Source organism: Euleptes europaea, chromosome 6 (genome assembly GCF_029931775.1).
Source record: "Euleptes europaea isolate rEulEur1 chromosome 6, rEulEur1.hap1, whole genome shotgun sequence".
Lineage (NCBI taxonomy): Eukaryota > Metazoa > Chordata > Lepidosauria > Squamata > Sphaerodactylidae > Euleptes > Euleptes europaea.
The window spans coordinates 27,298,070-27,324,016 of record NC_079317.1 but is presented as its reverse complement, the minus strand read 5'-3'; the positions used below and the strand labels follow the sequence as shown (position 1 = coordinate 27,324,016).

At 45.8% G+C, this 25,947-nt stretch overlaps 1 protein-coding gene across 1 annotated transcript; it reads left to right on the top strand.

The window, feature by feature from the left end:
• Positions 1-250: 250 nt before the first annotated feature.
• Positions 251-25,947, top strand: ZC3H14 (zinc finger CCCH-type containing 14). Its single transcript, XM_056851548.1, has 17 exons — positions 251-329; positions 4,322-4,364; positions 5,741-5,855; positions 7,992-8,032; positions 9,849-10,044; positions 11,457-11,877; positions 14,904-15,076; positions 17,178-17,278; positions 18,615-18,770; positions 19,504-19,578; positions 21,061-21,220; positions 22,003-22,226; positions 23,539-23,659; positions 24,272-24,408; positions 24,612-24,706; positions 25,121-25,227; positions 25,667-25,947. Exons 1-17 carry the CDS (start codon positions 294-296, stop codon positions 25,671-25,673), a joined length of 2,208 nt encoding a protein of 735 aa, XP_056707526.1. The 5' UTR covers positions 251-293; the 3' UTR covers positions 25,674-25,947.

The window sequence follows — 25,947 nt, the reverse complement described above, 5'->3', positions numbered from 1 at the left end:
ACGCTGTGGCTCACGAAAGCTCATACCCTGCTAGAAAATATTTTGGTTAGTCTTGAAGGTGCTCCTGGACTCTGGCCCTTTTCTACCACTGCAGACAGACGAACACGGCTACCCACTGCGAATTATCTCCCGCCATTGCCCAGCAGGGGGCGCTGTCGGCGGAGGCCTTTAGGCGGCTGAGCCCCGTCGCGCTCTCCCAAGGCCTTGGGTCGGGCCTACTTTGGTGTGTGTTTGTTTCCCCCCCCCCCATCCGGTGATCCCGGGACGGGCGGCGCTTGGCGGAGTCGGGGGCCATGGAGATCGGCACCGAGATCAGCCGCAAGATCCGGGTGAGACAGCCCCGCGCGGGGGTGCGGGGTGGGGAAGGGCGGCTGGGGCTGAGGGAGCGCGGGGCGGAGGGAAAGGAGCCCCCCCCTCCCACCGGCCGCCGGCCTTCTCGCCTCCCGCTCGGCCCGCCGCGCTGGGCCCAGCTCCGACCCGAGAGGCAGCGGGCTGAGCTCTGCCGGGCCGCGGGCGGCTCGGAAGCCTCTCTGGGGCTGCCGCCGGGGCCTCCGACTCCTTGGGGTTTTCAGAGCGTGGGGCGGACGGCCCCAGCCCTGCACCTCTTGCAGGCGCTCGCGGGGCAGATAATAATGCACGCGGGGGAGGGGGAGGGGGGGTCCATAGAAGGATTTATAAATACATAAAGATAATTCACAGTGGGTAGCCGGGTTGGTCTGTCTGCAGTGGTAGAAAAGGGCAAGAGCCCAGTCGCACCTTCAAGACTAACCAAAATATTTTCTGGCAGGGTAGGAGCTTTCGGGAGCCACAGCTCACTTCTTCAGAATCTGAAGAAGTGAGCTGTGGCTCCCGAAAGCTCCTACCCTGCCAAACAAATAAAGGGTATACACGCGCACACGTGTTGATATAGCTTCGAGGCCAGAGTAGCTCTCCGTAGCCGCCTCCGTGTAGGTAATTTCACAATATTTCTGAAGAGATTGCTTCCTTTCAGCTCCCTCCAGGTTGACTTAGAAACCTGGGGAGGGGGGGGGCGGCGCACACTTTTTTTAAAGTCACATTAAGGTATGATAAAAATACATTATGGTAATGGAGTATTAAAGGGGTTTCGATATATTAATCATACTGAAATGTTACGTTAAACCACACTTAACCACTTTTGTCGAAGGGTTTCACGGTCAGAGTTCATTGGTTCTTGTAGGTTATCCGGGCTGTGTGACCGTGGTCTTGGTATTTTCGTTCCTGACGTTTCGGCAGCAGCTGTGGCAGGCTTCTTCAGAGGAGTAACACTGAAGGACAGGGTCTCAGTGAAGGACACTGTCCTTCAGTGTTACTCCTCTGAAGATGCCTGCCACAGCTGCTGGCGAAACGTCAGGAAAAAAAATACCAAGACCACGGTCACACAGCCCGGATAACCAACAAAAACCAATTAACCACATCTGCTTTGCAATTTTCAAAGGATCCATTCTGTTATAATAGGGATGGTTTCCAGCTCTCTAGAGATACTTCATATGAATTGGTGCTTTTCAGCCAGTTTTGCTCAAATACAGAAATCTCACTCATAATTAGAAAAAAATAGTACTTTTTATCTGTAATTATATGGCTAGTTGTGCAGCTATTCATGAGGTGTGTGAGTGACCTAGAATCATGCAATATAATCATGGATGGCTAGTCATGTTGTCATTGGTATTTAGATGTCTGCTCCAAACATGGAAGATCCATCCAGCTGTCATGAATAATAGCCATTGATAGATCAATCCTCTGTGAATATATCTCATCACCTTTTAAAGCCATTTAAGCTAGTGGTCAGGAGGGAAGGCGGCATAGTATAGCCCAATCTCGTCAGATTTTGGAAGCTAAGCAGGGTTGATACTTGGAAGGGAGAAAACCAAGGAAGACTCTACAGAGGACGGTAATGACAAACCACCTCTGCTTCTCACTTGCCTTGAAAACACCTTGCTGGGTTCGCCATAAGTCTGCTGCAACTTGACAGCACTTTACTCACACACAAGTTAGTGGCCATCATGACATCCTGTGCCTGTTAGTTATGCGTTTTGTGAAGATGTGCTTCCTTTGTACGGGTCATATGCACAAAAGTTCTATGTGCATGGTTTGGAATTCTGCAAAGTGTAGGATCCTAGGTTGTATGGAGAGAGCCTAGCTGCATACAACTTCTAGCTGGATCACCTTGTAGAGGGCGGGGTGGGCATAGTCAGGAGGTATGATGTGCCAAATCCCCCCGACCCTGATTTTGCTCATTTAAACAAAGCTCTTGTCATTCAGTGTAAATTCTTTTTTGTGGGCTTCCTAGAGCCACCTGGTTGGCCACTGTGTGAACAGACTGCTGGACATGATGGACCTTGGTCTGATCCAGCATGGCTGTTCTTATGTTCATAAAGAGTTTTGTTGCACAAAAAGCCCTCTGTCAGTGCTGTAGTGACAGAAGCATTTGTTTGCTTAAATGTTCATATCTGCTTTTCTTTTTATGCAGTTCCTAGTCATTGAGAAGCGGTACTCACAGGGTCTGGACTTGACGTCCCGTCTCTGTAGGAATAAACCCACAGCGCAGATATCCTTATCTTACTATTAGCCACACAGAGCTAATAGTAACAGAAACCAACAACCCTTCCATGTTCCTGTTCCATAACACAGATATCTTTGTGTAACTTTGTAGAATAGATTGCATCTTTTGAGATGTACCTTGGTGGAACGTGCTGTCAAGTCGCAGCAACCGTATGGCAACCCAATAGGGCTTTCAAGGCAAGAGGCATTCAGAGCTGGTTTGCCATTGTCTGCCTCAGCATATCAATCATAGACTTCCTTAGAGGTCTCCCATCCAAGTACTAACCAGGGCCAACCCTGCCTAGTTTCCAAGATCTGATGAGATCAGGCTAACTTGGGCCATCTAGGTCAGGGCAATATGTACTTATGCATAAGTACATCAGAGGGACAAATATTTCACAGGAATTTTAGCATTCTTAGCACAAGCAATAATTTGTGGAGGAACATAATTATTGTGTAAACAGTGAGAAAATTACTATGTAAACCAGAGGATTTCAGGATTTGCTCACTAATAAGTGTGCAAAGCATTGCGGTCTCAGAGCAGTAGATGGGTGTTACCACATTATGTATTCCCAGCGATGTATTAAGAGTTTGAAAATGTTATAATGTTATAATAAATGTTATAAAAAATACTGTTCGCACTTTGGGGGTTACCGCACTTTGTATTCCCAGCACTTTGTATTCCAGACTAACAAAGACTACAGTCCGCAATAGCCATGCGGATTAGCTTTGGATTTCACACATTAACAGATCACTTCAGGATACAATAGTTCCATATTAATATACCACACCCTCATTAGCACATTATCTTGATACTTACAGGACAATGATTAGCACATTACCTTTGATACTTTTTGCAGGACAATGACTCAGCTCAAACCCAACCCCTTTCTGACTATATATTTCTCTTCCTACACACTTGACACTGAGAGACACTGTCCTTCAGTGTTACTCCTTTGAAGATGCCTGCTACAGCTGCTGGCGAAACGTCAGGAAAGAAAATACCAAGACCACGGTCACACAGCCCGGATAACCTACAAGAACCAATGAACTCTGACCGTGAAAGCCTTCGACAATATTTTGATGTATTAAGAGTTTTAAAATATTGTAAAAAACATCGCTTTAAAAGGGTTTTTGGATACCACGGCTTATAAATGGTTGGAAGACGTCTTCACAGCTAAAGGGGCCAAAGAAAGTGTGAACAGTATTTTTTATAACGTTTTCAAACTCTTAATACATCGGTGGGAATACATAAAAAGTGCGAACAGTATTTTTTATAACGTTTTCAAACTCTTAATACATCGCTGGGAATACAAGTGCGGTAACCCCCTTGTTTGGCCCCTTTAGCTCTGAAGATGTCTTCCAACCATTTTTTAGCCGTGGCATCCAAAAACCCTTTTAGAGTGATGTTTTTAATAACATTTTCAAACTCTTAATACATTGCTGGGAATACATAATGCGGTAACCCCTGATGTCCGTGAAAGCTATTCCATTGCTCAATACTGCCCTTATTCTTGCTAATCTGATTAAACTAGCCTATTCATGACTATAAACCTGGTAATATTTAGAAGATAACATGTTATTGGCTCACATCTAGGCCAAGAAGAGCATAACTTTGCCACCACTTGCATCAGGTAATAATTGGCAGCAAGCCTATTTAAATTATAAGAGTTAAGTTTGCATTTGGGAGTTTAGAATCACTTCTGAATGTCTTTTGCTTGAAAATATGCAGCCTAAAATTACTTTTTAAATCTTCTTTTAGAGTGCTATAAAGGGAAAACTACAGGAACTGGGAGCATATGTCGGTAGGTTTCACAATAGCTTTGGTTGTTCTTAATAAAAAGAGAACATTGTGTTAAATTTATGCATGTCCTTCTACATGTACATATGTGCAAATTAACTGTTCTTTTTTATGATAACAAGTCCTGTATTCTGAAATGTAACGACAGTGTTTTGTAGCTTGGTATAGCACTTTCCCCTTTATCACCTTGGCAGAATAAACTGCACTTGTTCAATTTTGCATTTGTGCACTTCTTAAATGTCCTGAGACTCTGTCAAAGAATAACGGAAGCATTCCTGCTGCAGCTAGCAGCTCTTGTATGTGTCTTCTTAAGTGGGAACCTTTAGAAACAAAAAGTATAAAACACCAGGTTGTTGGTATTGTACAAATAATTTTTAAATAGAAGAGCAGTTATGGTACCAGTGTCAAGATATGCTACAAACAATTTAACAGTTATAGTCCTCCTTCCTGGAGTTATTTAAGAACAAAATGAGTAGAAAATGAAAAAAGTAAAATGGAAAAGTCCATCGTTGAGCATAGTACACAGAATCTGTACTCTAATATTAATGTTTTAAATGTAAACCTCTTTCCATGGGATTCTTATAACAGAAAATTGTCATGGTACTTGGCTTAACAGGTTTCTGATTGATGACATCTCCATTCTTCTGTATTTATACTGTTCCTTCTATTGTGCAGCACATAGGATAATTAGACCTATTCCAAAAGTGGGGGTTTTTGCCTGTAAGAACTCTGTGCAGGGCCACTGTTGGTCGGCGCTGTTTTTCTTGTCACTACAGCTCTGTAAGGTGCACCTGGGAAACCTGCTTTGAAGCTCCAGAAGGAAGAGGCTTTCTCTGTTTTGAAATGTGTGCCCTGTATTTAATGTACTCTCTTCTGTCATTTCTCTAGTAAAACTGGAAAAATACTGGGCTGAACCCTTGGGGAAATAGATTGTTTACTGGAAATGTTGTATGTGTTACCTAAACTCTGCGGCTGAGTTCGGAACAAGCTGAGCAAGTCCTTCAGCTTGTCAGTTCTTCTTCCCACATATGGTTTTGATGTCGAAGACTTCTATATTCCCAGCAAACCATAATTTGTTGTGATTTCTGAATTGGACAAAACGGCAAACTATGCTTTCTTCCCTTAACTACAAATCAGCATTAAACTGATAACTTCCAAGGTTTGTTCCTGTAGTTGTTAGAGTCTATGATTGGTCTCAGATCATGGAACACATGATGATACAGTAACCTTCCTGCAGCTAAGCAGATTTTTATCAGGTCAGTTCCTGGATGGGAGACCAGCTGAGATTTCTGTCTTTCCTGCCTTAAATTCCACAGAAGAATTTTATGTATGTGTATGTTAATCCTTAAAATTGATACTGGTTGTATTTCTTTAAATTAGATGAAGAACTTCCTGATTATATCATGGTCATGGTGGCTAACAAGAAAAGCCAGGAACAGATGACGGAGGACCTTTCCCTCTTTCTAGGAAACAATACTGTGAGATTTACTGTATGGTATGTTTGTTACCTATTTAATTACATGAACGTGCATAACTACCAGTGTAATTCAAAGCACTCTTCTAAATCCATGGTTTTAGGAGGTTGTTACTCTGTTTAGGATTTCTGCTAAGTTTTTCATTGTAAAACTTTCTGCACAGGTATATGTCACTAGCTGTGTCTAGGCAAACATGACCATTACACATAGAGACACTAATGCAGATGACCAGGAGAGGGTATTTGGGTTAAGTCTACACGCAGCTTGCTGAGCATACATGTTTGTCCAAGGGCCTCATAAGGTGTGAGGGTGCTGCAACAGAATGCATGTGTATGGACGGTTGTTGATTTTGCCCATTTTGCAGGGTGGCACCTGCAGAAGGTTCTGCTCCGATGAGCAAACCTGTTGTGGCAGAGCATAGGGGGAGAGGCGGTCCTGCTGATATGAGGAACAAAGTCCATGAAGTGCTTTGTATGTGATAACAAGTACCCTAAATTGAGCCTGGTAACAAATAGACATCCAGTGGATTGTCTGCAGAATGGGAGTAATACGCATAACCGAGCATTTTGTGGTATCTCTCCCCCACCCCTGACATGCGCGGCTGATCATTTTTCCACTTATGTATGCATGCATCAATGAAGTTATGTGTTTGTTTACTTATTTGAAAGTACTCAAAGTTTGAGGCAGTTGACTCTTCAAAGCCATTGCTTGCACCCTACCACTCTGCTCAGCGAAGTTTGAAGCTTTTCTCCAGCCTAAGGAGCATTCCTCCTATGGAAGTGGCTCTTTCTCTGGAGGAAGGGCCAGCTTTTGTTGGTGGAAGTCTGCTAAGCCTAGAGGAAGGCTTCAGACTTTGTTGAGTGGAGTGGTAGGATGCAAGGCAATAAATACAGTTACAGTCATGGCAAAACAAACCATTTATAGTAGCTAATTGCAAAATCAAGCAGCATCCCCCAGTACTCACGGACAGCAGTGTTAATTCACAGAAGTCTGAACAAAAAGAGAGGTTTCCATATGGTACCTAAAGCTGTCAAAACTAAGAGCCAGGTGAGTAGCTGTGGTGTGAGAATTCCGTAAATTTTCTGCCACTGTGGAAAAGACCCATTTCCTGATAGGCACCCATGTCACCTCTGAGAGACTATTTCACTTGAAATAGGTATATAAGGGAGTAAAAGATCTTTAAACTACCGTAGTCACAAATTGTCGAGGACTTTAAAGGTGATAAGCAGCACTCTGAGTTGTGCTAAGGAGCAGACAGTGTAGCTCTTTCAGTACTGGTAGAATATTATCTGAGTAACTAGCACCAGTTAGTAATCTAGCTTCTGTATTTTGCACTATTCGAAGCTTCTGAATAGCTTCTAGGAAGAAGAAGAGTTGGTTTTTATATGCCGACTTTCTCTACCACTTAAGGAAGATTCAAACCAGCTTACAATCACCTTCCCTTCCCCAAGTAGAGAGCATTACAGTAGTCCAGTTTAGATATGATCAGAGCATGGGTAACCGTGGCTGAGACCATGTTTGACACAGCAATTAAAGTTGGGCAAATGCCTGAAGTCTCACAGAGGTGGCCTGTACCTCCATTTGTCAGGACAGATCTGCAAATTTGCCCCTGCAGGGTGTGTGTGCAATCCCATCCAGAACATGCTGATCCCTTAGTCCCTGATTTATAATATCATTGATCAACAGCACCTGGGTGTTGTCTGGACTGAACTTCAGCTAGCCCATTACCTTTTTGAACTACAGGTACAGAACGCATAGGGATTCGACTGATTCAGTGAAAATGGAAAAGTAGAATGCAGTATTGTCATCATATTGATGATGCCTCTTTCCAAAGCTCTGGATGACCTTTCACAGGGGCTTCATGTAGTTGAGCTGTTTGTGTTGATAAAATGGTTATACAAGAAAATGGTCTGATGTTACTGATAATTTTTATAACCCTGAGTAGCGTGTGATTTTGAGAGCTTTGTAATGGACGGAGGGGATTGAAGTCAGGTCACCAGTGTCCCAACCCAACAGTGCCTCACACTGGTCTCCTTGCATGTTCCTTGTTGATGGCAGAGGTCATAATGAAAAGTGGAAGTTGCCTTCAGAATTTTAATTTAAGACATTCGCAATGTATGTTAAATAATTTTCTTTCTCTCCCCCCCCCCCCCCAGGCTTCATGGTGTGTTAGACAAACTCCGGTCTGTAACTACAGGTAGGTAAAGGAAAGATCTTTCAACTGGAAATGAAAATCTTCAGGTAGAGAGAGTGTTCAGATGTATTTGCATACACTTTTAGCAAGATCTTTTTTAAAAGCTTTGGAATTAGTCATTTATATATAATCAGTATATTTAATTCTCAACATGGTTCCCATCCATGGATACTTAAATCTAGAGATTGGGGTCATGAACAGACAACAGATCTTTCTACAAACCTGAATAAAGCCCCAACTTTACAAAAAATCTGAAATATAAAAAAACCCAAAATACTGCAGGGGGGGGAGGGTTAAATACACTCAAATAATAGAAGTAGCACCGGTAGCTTTAAGGATGAAATGCCCTCAGTGGCCGTTGCTAGGCTACCTCAACCCTATTGTTGAGGATTCTTAGTTTCTGTCACTAAAAGGCATGAGGAGGGGGCTGTTTTGTCCTTTAAGGGGCGAGGCCTGGCAGCACCACTAGGTGACTTGCTACCACTCAACTTGCATTACTCATCCAGGTCTGGCTACCGTTTAGCAGTAGCCACCACATAAAAGCCAGTAGGACCTGAGAGACTCCGGTTCGAATCACCACTCTGCCGTGGATGTTCACTTAGTGACCAGTGAGCTTCCAGTTACTCATTCTCAGTCTAACTTATCTCACAGGGATAAGTTGTGAAGATAACATGAAGGAGAATGATATTAGCTGCTTTGGATTTTTCTCCCTCTCCCATAATACTAGAATGTGGGGTCATCTGCTGAAGCTGGAGGGTGAGATATTCAAAACAGATAAAAGGAAGTATTTTTTCACACAACGCATAGTTAAATTGTGGAATTCCCTGCCCCAAAATGTGGTGATGGCTGCCAACTTGGAAGACTTTAAGAGGAGAGTGGACATGTTCATGGAGGAAAGGGGTATTCATGGCTACTGGTTAAAATGGATACTAGTCATGATGCATGCCTATTCTCTCCAGGATCAGAGAAGCATGCCTGTTATCTTAGGTGCTGTGGTACACAGGCAGGACAATGCTGCTGCAGTCGTCTTGTTTGGGGGCTTCCTAGAGGCACCTTGTTGGCCACTGTGAACAGACTGCTGGACTTGATGGGCCTTGGTCTGATCCAGCGGGGCTTTTCTTATGGGTCCCCATTGTAGAGGAAGGCAAGGTAAAAATGAAGTAACTAGATAATAAATATAGCTGAAAATGGGGGACAGATAAAAGGTGGGTTGTGGATGGGAAGGAGAGAAGGAAGCAGGGAAAGGGAAAAGCAGATGAAGGTAGCCAGAGGAAGGGACAGAGGAAATGGTGTGGTAAAAGGGATACAAGGGAAAATGAGGTGCCCCTCACACAAGTCCCCTTGCAAATAGCCCACAGCGCAGCTGGGCCTGAGTCTGGTGGCTGGCACCACGTAACTGGCCAGAGTTCTCCTGGAAGCCAGAGGAATGGAAGGCGGGAAAGCTGAAGATGCTGAGGTGGGGTGCAGGTAAAAGAAAGTTAGCTGGTGAGTGGAAAGGTGAGAACAAAGGAGGAAAAGAGAGGCTATGGGGGTGTTCACGGAGGAGAAAGTGGAAATAGTGGGGGAGGGGAAAGCAAGATGCTCCCTGCAAGTCTTAGTGGGTTCCCTACTTGTTCCTATAATTTATGTAGGAATCAGGACTTTAAAAGAGGTTCTCATCCACTGGAAGAGGGGAATATGACTTTGAAAGCCTCCTTTACCATCCTGGTAATCAGAGATCATTGCCTTCTATTAAAATCTACATAGGGAGACATTCTGTGGTGATTTTGTAAACTGTGTGGTAACTTTGAGCTAAGATCAACTATGCCTCTCTTCCCAGACCCTCCCAGCCTAAAAACTTCAGAGCCTAACGTTTTTGAGAACAGCCTGTCTTTGGGCAAAAGCACTTCAGGCGGGATTGAGGAGAAGATGGGGGAAGAAATCCTGCCGCCTCTTGCAGTCTCAAGTTCTCGGCCAGAAAGGACTGAAGCCAGAGTTTCAACTAGCTTCCAGGACCAGAGGGCTGTTGCTGCCCGGTAAGGTTTTCGCTCAAGGCCTGGTTTAATGTAACCGTGGGACTGGGAGTTGGGAAGTCCCTGGTTCAGATCTCAGCTCTGCCATGAACTCGCTGTGCAGACTTGGGCCAGTCACTCTTCCTCAGCTTCCATGTGCAACAGGGGAGTAACAATATTGGCCTACCCTAAAATATAGTTGTGAGGGCTATTGAGAGGATTGTTTGTTTGTCCCAGCCCCATATGTGGCTCTGCATATGGAGGGCACTACACCAGCAGGGTGTAGTGGTTAAGAGCGGTGGTTTGGAGCAGTGGAGTATGATCTGGAGATCCGGGTTTGATTCTCCACTCCTCCACGTGAGCGGCGGAGGCTAATCTGGTGAACTGGGTTTGTTTCCGCACTCCTACACACGAAGCCAGCTGGGTGACCTTGGGCAAGTCACAGCTCTGTTAGAGCTCTCTCAGCCCCACCTACCTTACAGGGTGTCTGTTGTGGGGAGGGGAAGGTAAGGTGATTGTAAGCTGGTTTGAGTCTCCCTTAAGTGGTAGAGAAAGTTGGCATATAAAAACCAACTCTTCTTCTTCTTCATATATGGTTTCCCCAGTCATTTAATCCTCACAACAGCCCTGGGAGGAAGGTTAGGCTGAGAGAGCAAGAGTCACTGGCTGAAGGTCACCTAGTGACCACCATTAAGGACGGAATTGAATCTTGGTTTTATTGTTCTAATCCAGTGCTCTTCTATACTACACTGTCTGTCTACTATCTAAATAAGCACTATCTCAATAAAAACCTGCAAGAAGTCTGGCTTGGAGAGACCTGTTAGCCCAGCATTCTCTTCCCCCTCCTGGCCAGCCAAATGTCCCTGGGAATGGTAAGGCGGGCATGAAGCTTTGCACCAAAGCCTGGAATCTAGAGGGATGCGGTCCAGTATACCTGCTAGTAAATATTGCTGCTGTTCTTGGCAAAAAAGCTCTTTGGCTGTTTTGAGAGCAGTGGGAAATAACTGACCGATGAGATGGAAGACGAGGTTGAGCAGAATCTTCTACTTGACATTCATTAAGATGAATGGGATCCGTGGCAACAGGTTGTGCTCTACAAAAGCTTCTTCCCTGCTGTAGTTGATTGTATTTGCCAGAAAAGAAGATGATATAAGATGATCCCCATTAAAAAAGGTTATACTCAAAAACTGTTTTGTTACTGAACTATAACTTCTATGTGAATTTAAGATGACCCTCTCTTCTTCATGAAAGCACAGGTGGAGAAAAACCTAGTCTTCCTTTCAAATAAATAAAGTATGTTGGATTTAACTTACTGAAAGAAGACATAGTATTTCTAGGGCTTAGAAAGGGCATCTTGCTTCTTCAGTTCCTCCTTAAGTTTTTCTTCTATTTTTTATGTAGGAAAGTAACTTGATATTCTGTCTTCTCTCACACAGGCAGTCTTGCCAAGATGGCTCCACCTCTCTCTTAATGTCCACAGTGAAACCTCTAAGGGAACTGTCCCCCTCAGAAGCCGTAATTGACATTAAACCTGAACCGGACGATCTCATTGACGAAGACCTCAATTTTGTTCAGGAGAATCGGATGCCCCGGAAGAAGCCCCTCGTCACAGTGACTTACGGCTCTTCCCGCCCATCTCTTGAAATCTACCGGCCTCCGGCGAGTCGAAACACAGAAGGCAGTGTTCTTCTGCAGAGGCTGCCACAACAGAGCAACATACCGACTGGCAAGCTGCTCGAGACGCAGGGCATCAGGTCACAGGAAGCCCTCCCGCTCTGTGATCCAGACGCATTTGGCAGCTTGGCTGAGAGTTACAGGCCCCCTCTCAGAGTGAACACTGATAAAATTAGCTGTGAGGTAAGTACGTAAGCCCAAGCTATGCTGGTAATTTAACACATACTCAACAAACGGAGGTCACCATGGACACCTGGAGTCCCCTCTTCTAAACTTAGCTAGGGTGATCAAAAATACTCCCATGGCTGGCATCTGAACTTTGTGGCATCCAGACTCCAGTACTTGAGTGCCGCAGAGGTGAAAAGTGTGCGTGGGCGCAATGTTAGCCTTAAATAGGAGAAGTAGGAAGTGGCATAGTTGTGGTCTTGTACAGGTGTCCTGTAGAACTGCACCTTGCCAAGGCACATGGAATGCCTGGTATGAAACCCATGGTTTCAGTCTTTATACCTTCAACGAAGCCGTAGTACATTGCTGTGTCTGCTGTAGAACCGCTTTGGGTCAAAGATAGGTCATCTCGGGTGCGCAAGCAGTTAACACGGCACCACTGCTGCGTGTTCCTTAGTACACCTCCAGCAGTCTTCTGTGGCTATGCATTTTGAGGAAGAAGATGAATAGTTGTAGTATGGATTAAGTTATTTATTTATTAGATTTGTATCCTGCCTTCACTTACCAAGGCAGGGCTCAAGGAGGCTTGCGTCCGGCGTAAGCATCTATAATAACAGAAATATAATACAATAAAAAAATTTTGAAACTAAATGATTAAAACAACAAGCTGAATTAACAGCTTAAAAGTAATAGTTTCAATTCAGATGGCTCCAAGATAGTTTCTAAGTCAGTGGTGGTGGAGCCTTCATGTAGGCTTCAGGCAGGAGGCGGGTGCACACAGACATAGAACGTGATGGTGAGGGGCAGTGTAGGGAGGCCGGCAGATGATAGACCGTTGTTGCCCTCAAATATAGGCCTGGTGGAAGAACTCTGTCTTACAGGCCCTGAGAAATTGCAGTAAGTCCCGCAGGGCCCTGGTCTAATTTGAGAGGGAGATCCACCAGTCGTCACACTGTTTCTGAGAGAAGCTGGTCTGTAATTAGCAACTTTTTCTTTGAGGCGCTTCCAAGGGAATTCAGGGTCCCTCAGGATGTAGTTTGAAAAACACTGTACTAAATCTTGATGGTTAAGATGAAAACAACCTTCCTTGTTCATCTGGCTGCAAATTCTTAGTACCTTGTATGCCTTAAGGTTGAGTTGTGCAAATCCTGACTTTCAGATCCCTGTATAGTTTAGCATTTATCACCAAGTCAGCCTGTGGTCAATCTATCGCATCGAGTCTCTGGCCTTTTGTAACCTAAAGAATACTGCCAGAAAGGAAATCGGATAACTGCCATCTCGTACTGATTAATCATTGGGAGGGACAAAGCCCACATTTTGGCATATGCAGAAGGTCCCAAATTCAGCCTTTGGTATCTCCCGTTAAAATGTCTTCAGGTATCCAGTGTTGGGAAAGACATTTTTCTGCCTGAGAGCCACTGTCTTGTCAGAGTAAATAGTGTTGACCTTTGTGGACCAGTGGACCATTCTCTATAAGGCAAATGCACTTACTAGTAAAGAGGGAACAGCGATGCATCTTCTTCCAACTGAAGCTTTTTTCTGACTAGTTGTTCTTGGCGCTGAGATCCTGCTTTCCTCCAAAAGCATTCTAAGCCTTTTGCTAAGGCAAATAATCCATTATTACAAGACAGGTCAGTTGCAGATGACAGTGGCTTGCTTAGAATGGAGCCAGCATGGTGTAGTGGTTAAAAGTAGTGGTTTGGAGCAGTGGACTCTGATCTGGAGAACCAGGTTGGTTTCCCCACTCCTCCACATGAAGCCAGCTGGGTGATCTTGGGCTAGTCACAGCTCTCTTAGAGCTCTCTCAGCCCCACCTACCTCACAGAGTGTCTGTTGTGGGGAGGGGAAGGGACGGTGATTGTAAGCTGGTTTGATTCTTTCTTAAGTGATAGAGAAAGTTGGTATATAAAAACCAATTCTTCTTCTTCTATAAGATAGCGTGGAATGTACAAGGCTCTTAGAATTGGTCATTGTGAAGTCCCCCCTCAGGAAGCTTTTGGCTTAACTTTCTGCTTCATATTCCTGACTGAGAAGAAGGATGGGAAATTACCCCCCTCATATTCAGTCTTTTTATATCCAGGCCTCTCCCATTGTCTAGCCAGCACTGTTTTCTTCCTTTGTATCAAAGGAAGCGTTACTAAATTAGATATTAGGAACACTAACCCTTCATAATAAATCCTTCATTTTAACAGTTGTTCTTACAGAGTTGAGATTCCTGCTCTCGACAACTGTGTCCAAGCTTCCTACAGCCTGTCACAGTGTTATTTAGTTTCCTCCATTATGAATGCGGCTGTCATTTCCACCCTCTTTTTGCCATGTTATGAATGGCTTCCAGCGTCTCTTGTGTGACAGGGTGAGAGGACAATCCATGTCATCACCTTCTCAGGTTCATCAGGTTGCATTGGGTAAAGATGGGTAAATGGTTGGGGATATAAATAGAGTGACGTGTTCCATATTTCATATAGAACCTAATAGCTGTCACATTTGGATTCTAAAAATCTCAGCCCGTTTCCTTTGGGAGGAAATTTTCTAACCTTCCTGGGTAAGGGAACTGTACAATTTCCATACCCATATACACATGGAAGTGTATGCGTAATCTTTGTTGTTCAGGGAATGTGGATTTCTGGCCGTCACACATAGTGTTTAGCCAATTACACACCTGCCCCAAACAAGTGTTTTCTCTTTCTGTTGCTCCTTGTCCCTCCTGTAACTATATCCCTTCTGCCATAATGTGTTTTGTATTCTCCCCCCAAAAGCTGGGTTGTATACATGGTATTGCTGTCCTAATATAGAGCGATGCATACTGAATTTTTTTTCCTGTTTCTGGGTTTTTGTACCTTGTTCAGGAAAAACAGTGGATGTTTCTAATTTAGGATGAAAACTGCATTTTCCCCATGTGGTTCCAAAGATTACAGGTTTCTTCAGGGCTTTCAGCCTGCCCAGTTAAAACACACTTTTTTGACTCTGACAAGAACATGAGAATTTTCCTTTCTTTTTTTGCGTGGATAAAACCAACGATTATTGAGTTGTTCTATTGCTTGCAGGAAGAAAGCTCCAGGAAAAGGAAGCTGCCCGTTGTTAGCTCAGTGGTCCGAGTGAAACGGTTCAGTAACGAAGGGGGAGAGGAAGAGGAGGAGGAGGAGGAGGAGGAAGATTATGGCCTGCGACTGGGAGGCATTTCCAGCAGCGTGTCTGTGCCTGCAAAGCCTGAAAGAAGGTACAGGAAGATCTGGATGTTTGTTTTATAAAAGCCAGTGAATGGGAAGACTGAAATAGATACATCGATTTCCAGAAAAGGAACTTACCGTATATACTTGCGTATAAGCCGAGTTTTTCAGCCCAAAAAAAGGGCTGAAAAAGCCGGCCTCGGCTTATACGCGGGTCAATACGGTAGAGGGGGGAGGGAGGGGGGAACTTACCGCCGCCATTTTTTCTCTGCCGGGAGCGGCCTCTAAAGGCCCTCTGCGGCCGCGGGGAGGGCGCTCCGCCGCCCCCGCCGGCTTCTCCCGGCCGGGAGAGGCCTCTAAAGGCCCTCTGCGGCCGCGGGGAGGGCGCTCCGCCGCCCCCGCCGGCTTCTCCCGGCCGGGAGAGGCCTTCAGAGGCCCCCTGCGGCCGCGGGGAGGGCGCTCTGCCCCCCCCGCCGGCTTCTCCCGGCCGGGAGAGGCCTTCAGAGGCCCCCTGCGGCCGCGGGGAGGGCGCTCCGCCCCCCCCCCCCCGCCGGCTTCTCCCGGCCGGGAGAGGCCTCTAAAGGACCTCTGCGGCCGCGGGCAGGGCGCTCCGCCGCCCCCACCGGCTTCTCCCGGCCGGGAAAGGCCTTCAGAGGCCCCCTGCGGCCGCGGGGAGGGCGCTCCGCCGCCCCCGCCGGCTTCTCCCGGCCGTGAGAGGCCTTCAGAGGCCCCCTGCGGCCGCGGGGAGGGCGCTCCGCCCCCCCCCCGCCGGCTTCTCTTGGCCGGGAGAGGCCTTCAGAGGCCCCCTGCGGCCGCGGGGAGGGCGCTCCGACTCCCCCCCGCCGGCTTCTCCCGGCCGGGAGAGGCCTCTAAAGGACCTCTGCGGCCGCGGGGAGGGCGCTCCGCCCCCCCCGCCGGCTTCTCCCGGCCGGGAGAGGCCTCTAAAGGCCCTCTGCGGCCGCGGGGAGGGCGCTCCGCCGCCCCCGCCGGCTTCTCCCGGCCGGGAGAGGCCTTCAGAGGCCCCCTGCGGCCGCGGGGAGGCTGCTCCGCCGCCCCCGCCGGGCCGCACCACTTCCCGCCGCCAGGAGCGGCCTGGGGGAGCCTCCTGCAGCTGCAGGAAGGCCACCCCCGCCGGATCCGCCGCTTTTGCCATCAGGAGCCCAGAAGGTAAGTCTGCGCGGGGGGGGAGGGGTTATAAGCCGATCCTCGGCTTATACACGGGTGCCTAATTTTTCCCCATTTTTGGGGAGAAATTAGGCACCTCGGCTTATACGCGGGTCGGCTTATACTCGGGTATATACGGTACTCTGAAGTGCTAAACCAGGAATGTGAGACCTTTCCATGGAGATGTTCCCAAACTGATCAAGTTATGCCATATAACTCACCTAGAAAAATATATATTATCTTTGGATTTATGTGATACCATTTGATTATTTAATATATGATTTTTATAATAGATGCTTGCTTGCTCTTAATGGAGTGAGAAAAGCATCTCAGCCTTAACTTTGCTATGATGTGAATGCTTTTAGGTTAGTAGTTGCTTATACATTGTGTTATCGTACAAGGCTCAGGGAGGGACCATGGCTCAGCCGTAGAGCCTCTGCTTGGCATGTGGAAGTTCTCAGGTTTGATCCCCGGCATCTCCAGTTGAAAGGACCAGTTAGTAGGTAATGTGGAAGACCTCTCTGCCTGAGATCCTGGAGAGCCACTGCCAGTCTGAGTAGACAATACTGACCCTAATAGACCAAGGGTCCTATTCTGGGAAGGCAGCTTCATGTGTTTGTGTGATTGGAGAGGTTTATAGTAGTATGTCCTCTGCCACCAGAGCAGAGGTCCAGTTTTTGAAGTTGCCAGGCACTTCAGCACGTGTTAGGGTTATTTTGCAGAGCTGTCCAACATCTAGATCTCCCCCGTGAAGTGAACGCAAGACTCTCTATAAAGAGAGCAGTTAAGTGATTCAGTCGGTAGGCATTCGGTCCACAGAATAGTACAGAATGGGGGAAGGGGGTAGCTGAGCAGAGGCAAGCCTCCAGAAGCTCATGGAACATGGCAGTAGACCATATGCTTTATATTACGAAGGAAAAGATGAATATCTATAACAATGATCCCATTAATTGCTTTGCCTGTATCTCTTGGGTTCACTCTTTCCAGGCCTTCACTGCCACCTTCCAAACAAGCCAATAAGAATTTAATATTGAAAGCAATATCTGAAGCTCAGGAATCGGTGACAAAGACCACCAACTATGCTACAGGTAACTATGCTTGGAGCCCCGTGGCGCAGAGTGGTAAGCTGCAGTACTGCAGTCAAAAGCTCTGCTAATGACCTGAGTTTGATCCTGAAGGAAGTCAGTTTCAGGTAGCCAGCTCAAGGTTGACTCAGCCTTCCATCATTCCGAGGTTGGTCAAATGAGTACCTGGCTTGCTGGGGATAAAGGGAAAATGACTGGGGAAGGCACTGGCAAACCACCCTGTGAACAAAGTCTGCCTAGTAAACGTCGAGATGTGACGTCACCCCAAGGGTCAGGAATGACCCAGTGCTTGCACAGGAGACCTTTACCATTTTTAACTATGCTTGGCAATGATACATTGAGCCCAGTTCATTAGGCCCAAGTGAATCTTCATTGTTGCAGAAAGAAACTGACATTTAAGATTACAGTACTGTCAATCAATTTTAACTGCAACATTGCAAGCAGAAGTTTATTATTGAGACATCTAAAAGTATTGCAAGTAAGGCAGAAATCCCACTTGTCAGGGAAAATCCCCATGACTGCTTAAGATGGCATGTAGACTTAAGCTGGTTTAACAATCATTCTCTTTTCCCCAGGCAATTCTGGGAACTGTAAGATACCAGAAAGATGCCCAAACAGAGAATTCCCTGCACCCACGCCAAGCTATTGCTCCCAAGACTCTTTGGGGAAAGCTGTGATAGTTTAATCGTATACATCTAGTATACGTTTGCAGTGCACATCTTGCCTTAGTAATCTAAAATATTTATATTCTACCTCTTATAACCAGAGGCTTTTACAACAAATTCACATTTAAAAGGACCACATCAGAACAGTAAAAATAAATTCACAAAGCGCTGAAAAGGAGAACATTAAAACCACAAACCCAAGCTTGATATTGTGGCCGTGCTTATCGTAGCATTTTCTTCTTGTGGAGAGCAGAATTCTCTCTCCCCACCCCCCATGCAACCCCATACTTTGACCCTTATGGTTTTCCTTGTCTCCACAGACCACTGGGACCACAGTTTCAGGGGGCACAAGGTTGCAGCAGGAGATGAGAGACAGGAAAGTTCTGCTTGCATGGCATAGGATCAGAGCTCTGTGTTTTCTTTCCCTGAAAACTCAAAAGCTAATCTGAAAGCCAAACTCTCTTTGATCAGAAACTGCTATTATTTTGGTCCATTTTAACTGGGTTTTTTAGATAACATAATTTATTTATATTGTTAAAAGTATTTTATCCCATGCATGTTGTGCTCAAGACCTCTGGTCAGATGAGCCTGAAATAAAGGAAAGGATAACGTAATTTCTTAGCAATAAAGCACTTCACATTACTCTCTTGGCTGTTTGCTTGCTTTGTGGAAAGTTCCACCAAAGCAGACAGTTCCCGTGGCTCCCAGAACGCGGACTTCCCATGATGAAGCCCTCCTAGAAATGATGAACATCCAGAACCGGCCATCCAGAGTGGACACCCAGATACAGGAAGACGAGCCAAAGGAACAGACATTGGGGAGAGTTCCAGGTAAGGCTGAGAATGCCACCGTGCTACCATACAAAAGGGAACTCTTCTCCCTGAAGGCTTGTGCCAGGCTGATTAATTACAGCTAGCATGTGGACTTTTGTAATAGAGCCTGTTCCGTGTTACTGGGTCGAAATCTCAATTCATAAGAGTCTCAGGTTCTTGCATAATCTTTGGCATGGAGAGAAACCAACACCTAATCCTTGCCTGTTTAAATGCATTATCTGCCTGACAACCCCCTTCCTGTTTTTAAACAGAACGTGCAGAATTTTACTAACATTTGTACGGAACGTTCTGCAGAGAGCAGTTGTGACAATTGCCCTTTCCTTTCTTCCCTGGTCCACTCAGGAATTGGTGGCAGGGGAGGGTCGGTCGGGGCATCAAGAGACGACACTTTTCATGAAGGAACAAGGAAGATTCCCTGTCGATTTGGAAACAGGAATCTCCTTGATCCTGTGAGAGAAAACCTGATGTTATAGTGAGGAAGAGAAGTCTCCCATTAGGTTGAATCCAGAAGCATCATGTCCCAACAGGCTCATAGGGAGAGGGAGAAATCCCCAAGCATGGCACTTTTTGTAGGAATCTGCTGAAATGGATTGTAAGGGGAGAGATAATTTGTCTTGTGGGGGAAAAGGGCACCTCCGAAGGATAGAGTTGAGGGGAATTTTTCCCAACATGCATCTCAATTTGGATTGAACTAGCAATCCTAAACTTTTTCATTCCACATTTATTTTAGGAACACAACAAAGGCAGCTGCTCTCCCGCCTCCAGCTTGAACCAGGCATCGAAGCGACATTGCAAAACACCCCAGGTTAGCCAGAGTCCCTTTACAAAACAAGTTTGCCAAGTGCTCCAGTCATGTCTCAATTTATCTTTATATTTTGGGCATAAAATAGAATGTGCTAAAAGATAACGGGCTAAAAGCCCAGTATTGCAGACTTTCTGCATTCCTTTCCCACATCTGCCCCCAGTTTCCTCAAGGGAAATGGGATTTGACTTCTGCTATGGTACGTAGTTTCTCCTGCTGTTTCAGCATCAAAACGGGCCAATCTGCATCCATCCTTACGCGCCTGTTTAAGAACATAAGAAAGGCCCTGCTGGATCAGACCAAGGCCCATGAAGTCCAGCAGTCTGTTCACACAGTGGCCAACCAGGTGCCTCTAGGAAGCCCCCAAACAAGACAACTGCAGCAGCACCATCCTACCTGTGCCTGTTTCTGATGTTGACCTTGTTTTTGTGGCAAAGAAAGAAGTGCAAAGTTACATTATTCCAAGGTGTGACATCCTGAGCAACCCAGTTAATTGAGCGCCAGATTAATGGAGAAGTTCACTGAGCGTGGATGTATTGTCTGCTGTACTGGGAAAATCCTTGTGTGTGTGCCCCCCTTTGGTGGGGGGAGGGCGGGTTATAAATATAATAAATAAAATAAACGGTCAGTGACTTGCTGGAGCAAGCAGATGCGCTCTACCTTTCATTTCAGTGGGAGAATTTCTGGCGCTGTGTCGATGCTACTGGTGCTGATGAAAGCCATCTTGGTTCAAACGTTTGATTTTTTGAAAACATATTTCCAAACAAAGTGCTTCTTTGGATGGTGATGTCTATTCCAGAGTAACTGTTACTGCTGTGCTGCAAGTAACTGTTGTTGGGACTCCCCCCCCTTTCCCCCACCTAATGCCACTCTTGTCTGCCACTTACTTTGGCCAGCTTAGAAATGGCAAAAAGGATTCAATAACCTTAATATTCTCTTGCGGGTATAGTGGTTAGGAGTGGTGGACTCTAATCTGGAGAACCGGATTTGATTCCCCACTCCTCCACATGAGCGGTGGGACTCTAATCTGGTGAACCGGGTTGGTTTCCCCACTCCGCCACATGAAGCCAGCTGGGTGACCTTGGGCTAGTCACAGTTCTCTTAGAGCTCTCTCAGCCGTACCTACCTCACAAGCTGCCTGTTGTGGGGAGGGGAAGGGAAGGTGATTATAAGCTGTGTTGAGACTCCTTAAAGGTAGAGAAAATTGGCATATAAAAACCAACCCATTTTCTGTACTCCTGGTCTCTTCATGAATTTAAGGATAACTGGCTCCAAGGGCAGGAGCGAGAGTGCGCATGCGCAGCCATGCTAGAGCAAGGTAATTCATCTTAAGCTCAGTGCATCTGCTTCTTCAGCTCTGTCCCTGTCTACGTGCTGCTTCGAGGCATGCTTGCCTGGCTTGTTCTGTCTTATAATTATCTTCACCCTCGTCCCCATTTTCTGATTGCACCAAAGTTATCTTTTATCATTTCCCCTCTGCCTTAGATTATTATGACTTGGAATCCATGGTCCACACAGATACCAGGTCATTTATCCTGAAGAAGCCGAAGCTGGCTGCGGAGGCCGTGGTGCCCCAGAACCTGGAAGTCGGGAAGAACACCGCAGGGCCCGTGCAGGCACTTTCGGGGCGACTTATACAGACACGGTAAGAAGAGGTACCTTGGAATTTCACCATGTCGCTTGCTCTTGGAGGTCACACAGCCAAGAAGATACCCAAATAATGAGTTTTGGTCTCAGGGGCAGCCCACAGAGACGTCGCCCCCTGCCCTGTTATGGGTTTTGGAGAACAGGGGTCCTTGCTCGTTTATAGAGGTAATAGTCACAGTGAAGGACGCTTTTTATTCTTTACTTAATTTGTTTCACCTGCCATCAGATTGTTCACTAAGGCCCTTTAGGCCATTCATTCCCCAAATGTAATTTACTTAAAGGCTCCCAGGAACCCAAACCTCTGCCCTGAAGTAGTTGGGATCGCGTAACTGTGCCCCATCTCTGCACTAATTGTCTTGGAGTCGTTTCTGATGCAGAGAGGCCACAGGATTTCTTACCCAGAGAGGCTGGCTTTTGAATCTCTTCATCAGTTACAGCTCTGGGCTTGTCTCTGCCCATCCAGGAGGCAAACCCAGAGCAGTGACTCATGTAGAGACATAGGAGGGGGACCCTTTAATGCAGGGTGAAAGAAAACTTTTGGGGACATAAGAGTGACGTGTGCTTCCCATTTCAGCCATCAGCTGTTTTTTTTTGGGGGGGGAGGAAGTGGTTTAAGCCTCTGAAGAGTGATAGAGCTCTGTTGTTGAAGACGGCACCCCCGCCTCTTGTAAATGAAATGACCCCCTGTCATGAACCGTGTGTGGTTGTGTTGGTGTAAGTGACTGTTCTTTATTCTGCTGTCTGTTTTGGTAGCTTTGACCTTTCTTACATCTTTTGTAGAGAGCAGCTTCTGCAGCCTGAGAAACCAGCTAGTCCCAAGTTCATTGTCACCTTGGATGGCGTGCCCAGCCCTCCCGGGTACCTATCAGATCAAGAGGAGGAGGAAGTGAGTCTTATGGAAGGAGTCAGACCGGTCCCCCCCAAAGCACCAGCCAGTAAGGGATTAAGAAGCCTTCGAGCGCAGCAGATGCATATTATCTCCCGACAGCTGGGGAGTGCTGACGGTAACTCACTCATGTTCAGTAGATAAGCCTCTTAGGGTAGCTTGATTGGGAAGCATCTCTGTTAGTCTGGCTTTCTTTGGGGCAGGAGCACAGTGACTGAACTGCAAACCAGATTTCCAGTGATGGGATCTTTCTATCAGGCATCTCTGTACCACATTGAACTTCAAGGCAACTGGTAAATTTTGTGGGCTTCGATTGGTGATTTTCAAACTGTCTTCCAGGGGCCCTTCTGGGTGTTAATCATAGAGTTGGAAGGGACCACCAGGGTCATCTAGTCCAACCCCCTGCACAATGCAGGAAATTCACAACTACCTCCTGGAATTCTTAGAGTAAGTGTAACATCGTAAGCAACGTGTAAATAGCGATGATTGTCTTTGATAGTATAAGCCAACATTTCCGTAGAGGCAGACTGAGACGGTATCAGTATCTCCATTAATCAGACTGGAAGTGGCTTCTGTATGTGGCAGACTCTGGGCACTGTGAAGGGAAGACAAATGGACATTTATTTCATAATTTGGTTCCAAGAGGCATTTTTGCTTTGGGTGCCAAAAATGTCTTGGGCTGTCAGATGAGTTTTGAATGCTGTTTGGGAAGTGACGCCAGGGGGAGGGGTTATAATAAAAAAAAACCCAAAAGTTTAAACTCCCCTTGGTGGACTCTCTAATTATTCTAATAATTATTATTTATTCTAATTAATTCTGATTCTTATCTCTCTAATTATTCAGACCATCACAGTGATACGAGTACTTGCATCTCTTCCCATGTAATGTTCTCTGTGAAGGGATCCCGAGTATGCCCCTGCACGGTTTCAGTTCATGTAAATAAGACATACGATGCAAACATCATAGAATCATAGAGTTGGAAGGGGCCACCAGGGTCATCTAGTCCAACCCCATGCACAATGCAGGAAATTTACAACTACCTCTCCCCCACAACCCCAGTGACTCCTACTCCATGCCGAGAAGATGGCGAGGGTACGCTCCCTCTCATGATCTGCCTAAGGTCATAGAATCAGCATTGCTGACAGATGGCCATCTCGCCTCTGCTTAAAAACCTCCAGGGAAGGAGAGCTTACCACCTCCCAAGGAAGCCTGTTCCACTGAGGAACCGCTCTAAATGTTAGAAAATTCTTCCTAATGTCTGGACGGAAACTCTTTTGATTTAATTTCAACACGTTGGTTCTGATCCAACCTTCTGGGGCAACAGAAAATAACTCAGCACCCTCCTCTGTGTGACAGCCCTTTGCTTGAGAACAGTGAGACTCAGGAGTCAACTAGGATGCTGAAAGAACGCCTCTGGTTTCTTCCCACAGTGGAGATGGGGGAGATGGCTGTCCTTCAGAAAGCGGAGAAAGTCCCGGAGCGCTGCAAGTACTGGCCGGCCTGCAAAAATGGAGATGAATGTGCCTTCCATCATCCCACACTGCCGTGCAAGTTAGTGCCCAAAAGTGTCTCGGTGCAAGTAGATTGGCCTCCAGCAAAAGCGTTGCAGAAATTAGGCCTGGAGGTGATCAGCATGACTTCAGTTCCGCCCTCGGTATGGGGGCTCGGGAAAAGCCCCTGGCCCGCTGCTCAGCAGGCTTCTCTAGCCAAGGAGGAGGCAGGGCTGCCCTGGACCCCAGGCTGTGAGGCCGGCGGGGACACTAAATTCATTATCTGGGGGCCTCCAAATTTAAATCAGTTTTTCCCTGCTCCATTATCAATTGGATGGGCTCCTTTACATCCCTGGTGATACCATTTGGCACTCCAGGAAGGCCGCCCCCAGATGGGTCTGAAGAAAGTAGACCCCCCACACACACACTAGTTTGGTGGTTTTGGAGTTGGGCTCTACCAGTACTCCTAGGTGTTCTTCCTAAATTTTGATCTGTTATTATTTAAATGAAACGGGAGTCCTCTCTTAAAAGTGTAGAGTGATAGCCTTAGAGTACAATGTTAAAAGAGCTATATTTGACAGCAGGAATGAGGGAGGGGCAGGCATTTGGGCACAGCCTTATTGTAAAAAGTGTACTCAGCAAGTATTGTGCTTGTTTGTTGTCTAAATTTCAGAGCTTTTCCCAATTGCAAGTTTGCCGACAAATGTTTGTTCATCCATCCAAACTGCAAATACGATGCCAAGTGCAGTAAGCCAGACTGTCCTTACACACATGCCAGCCGGCGGACTCCACTGCCACCTTCAAAACCAGGTAAAGGCCGCTTACACCTTTGTTGCTCCTTTCTGAAGAAGTTGTGGGCTCCCTTCCTCTGATGGAAGATTTCTAAGAAAGTGGAAAGGGGTACCATTAGATCATGGAATGTTTGTTTGGAAGAACTGTGTTCCTTTTAACTAAGCATTCACTTTGGTGCCTGGCATTGCTTTTAATTTATTTCCCCTTAATTGGTGTCACAGCCCCACCTCCAGTACCAGCAGCGTCTTCTACCAGCCAGCTTTGCCGATTTTTCCCTGCGTGTAAGAAAATGGAATGTCCATTCTACCATCCGAAAGTAAGTACTGTATTTTAGTCTCCTTCTACAGAGAGAGTCTGAAATGAAGGCCTCTTTACCATAGGCGAGTGGCCCATACTTAATAGGGCTGAAATTCATTTATGCTGGCTCACAGACATTGCATTCTGGAGCTCAAGAACTAGTGCAGCATCTTCATAATTGCATATTCAGGAGTATCCTTCATTGTAGTGTGCTGGCGGCGCTGGCACTTTGCCTACTCATGACCAGCCTTGGAGGATACAGCCTGGGACAAGTGCAGAGGGAGGGAGGAAGGAAGAGAGAGAGAAAGAAGAAGATGGTGGGGGCTGCTAGTGTGGCAAAGGACTAGGACTAGAGCTGGGGAGACCCAGTTAAACTAGCTAAATTGAACGGTTTCAGTAGCATTTTCTGAATCTCCCCTTCCCCCCTTTTTAGCATTGTCGGTTTAACACTCATTGTACCAGAGTAGACTGTACATTCTACCATCCTTCTGTTTCTGTACCACCGCGTCATGCCTTGAAATGGACTCGAACTCAGACCAGGTAGTTAACTGTTGTTTTTACTTTGTCAAATTGTACTTGCTAACCAAACCATGCAACTGCAGGATCAAAATCAATGCATTTTCTGCATTTCTGATAACACTGCTACTTTTTGCATTGTTTCTAATTTTTGTTATTTTTGTTCTGTTGTGTTGCTTAATAAATGTCTATTTGATTGCATTGTTTTAAACCGTGTAATCTGCCTTGAGTCTCAGTGAGAAAGATGAACTATAATGAATAAATAAAGGCCCTTGGCAAAAAAAAAGGCACGAAGTTTGAATAGTTTATAATCACATGTTGAAAATGTCATTTTTCACAGTTCATTCTACCTAAATTTGAAGTATTTGGGATTTGGTGATTGCTAGTGTAGAACAATAATTGTCACATTATGTTTATGGGGGGGAAAATTTGCTGATTGTGTCTATCTCTTTTCCCCCCCCAGCGAATAATTATCACACGACCCATTACATTTTCACTGTTGTACTCTGATGGAAAGACACTTGTTGATGGAACCAAGATGCTGTAAAAGTTACATCATATATGCCAAGCCTTGAATATATATTGTTTCTTAAAATGTAGTTGATTGCATACTTGAAACATGTACTTTGCAAAATTGTATATTTAATTACTGATTTTACATATTTCTATTGTAAAAAGATGTATGTGTAGGGAGGAGAATTTTACTTTAACCTTAATTAAAACAACAAGGCATGGGTTTTTATC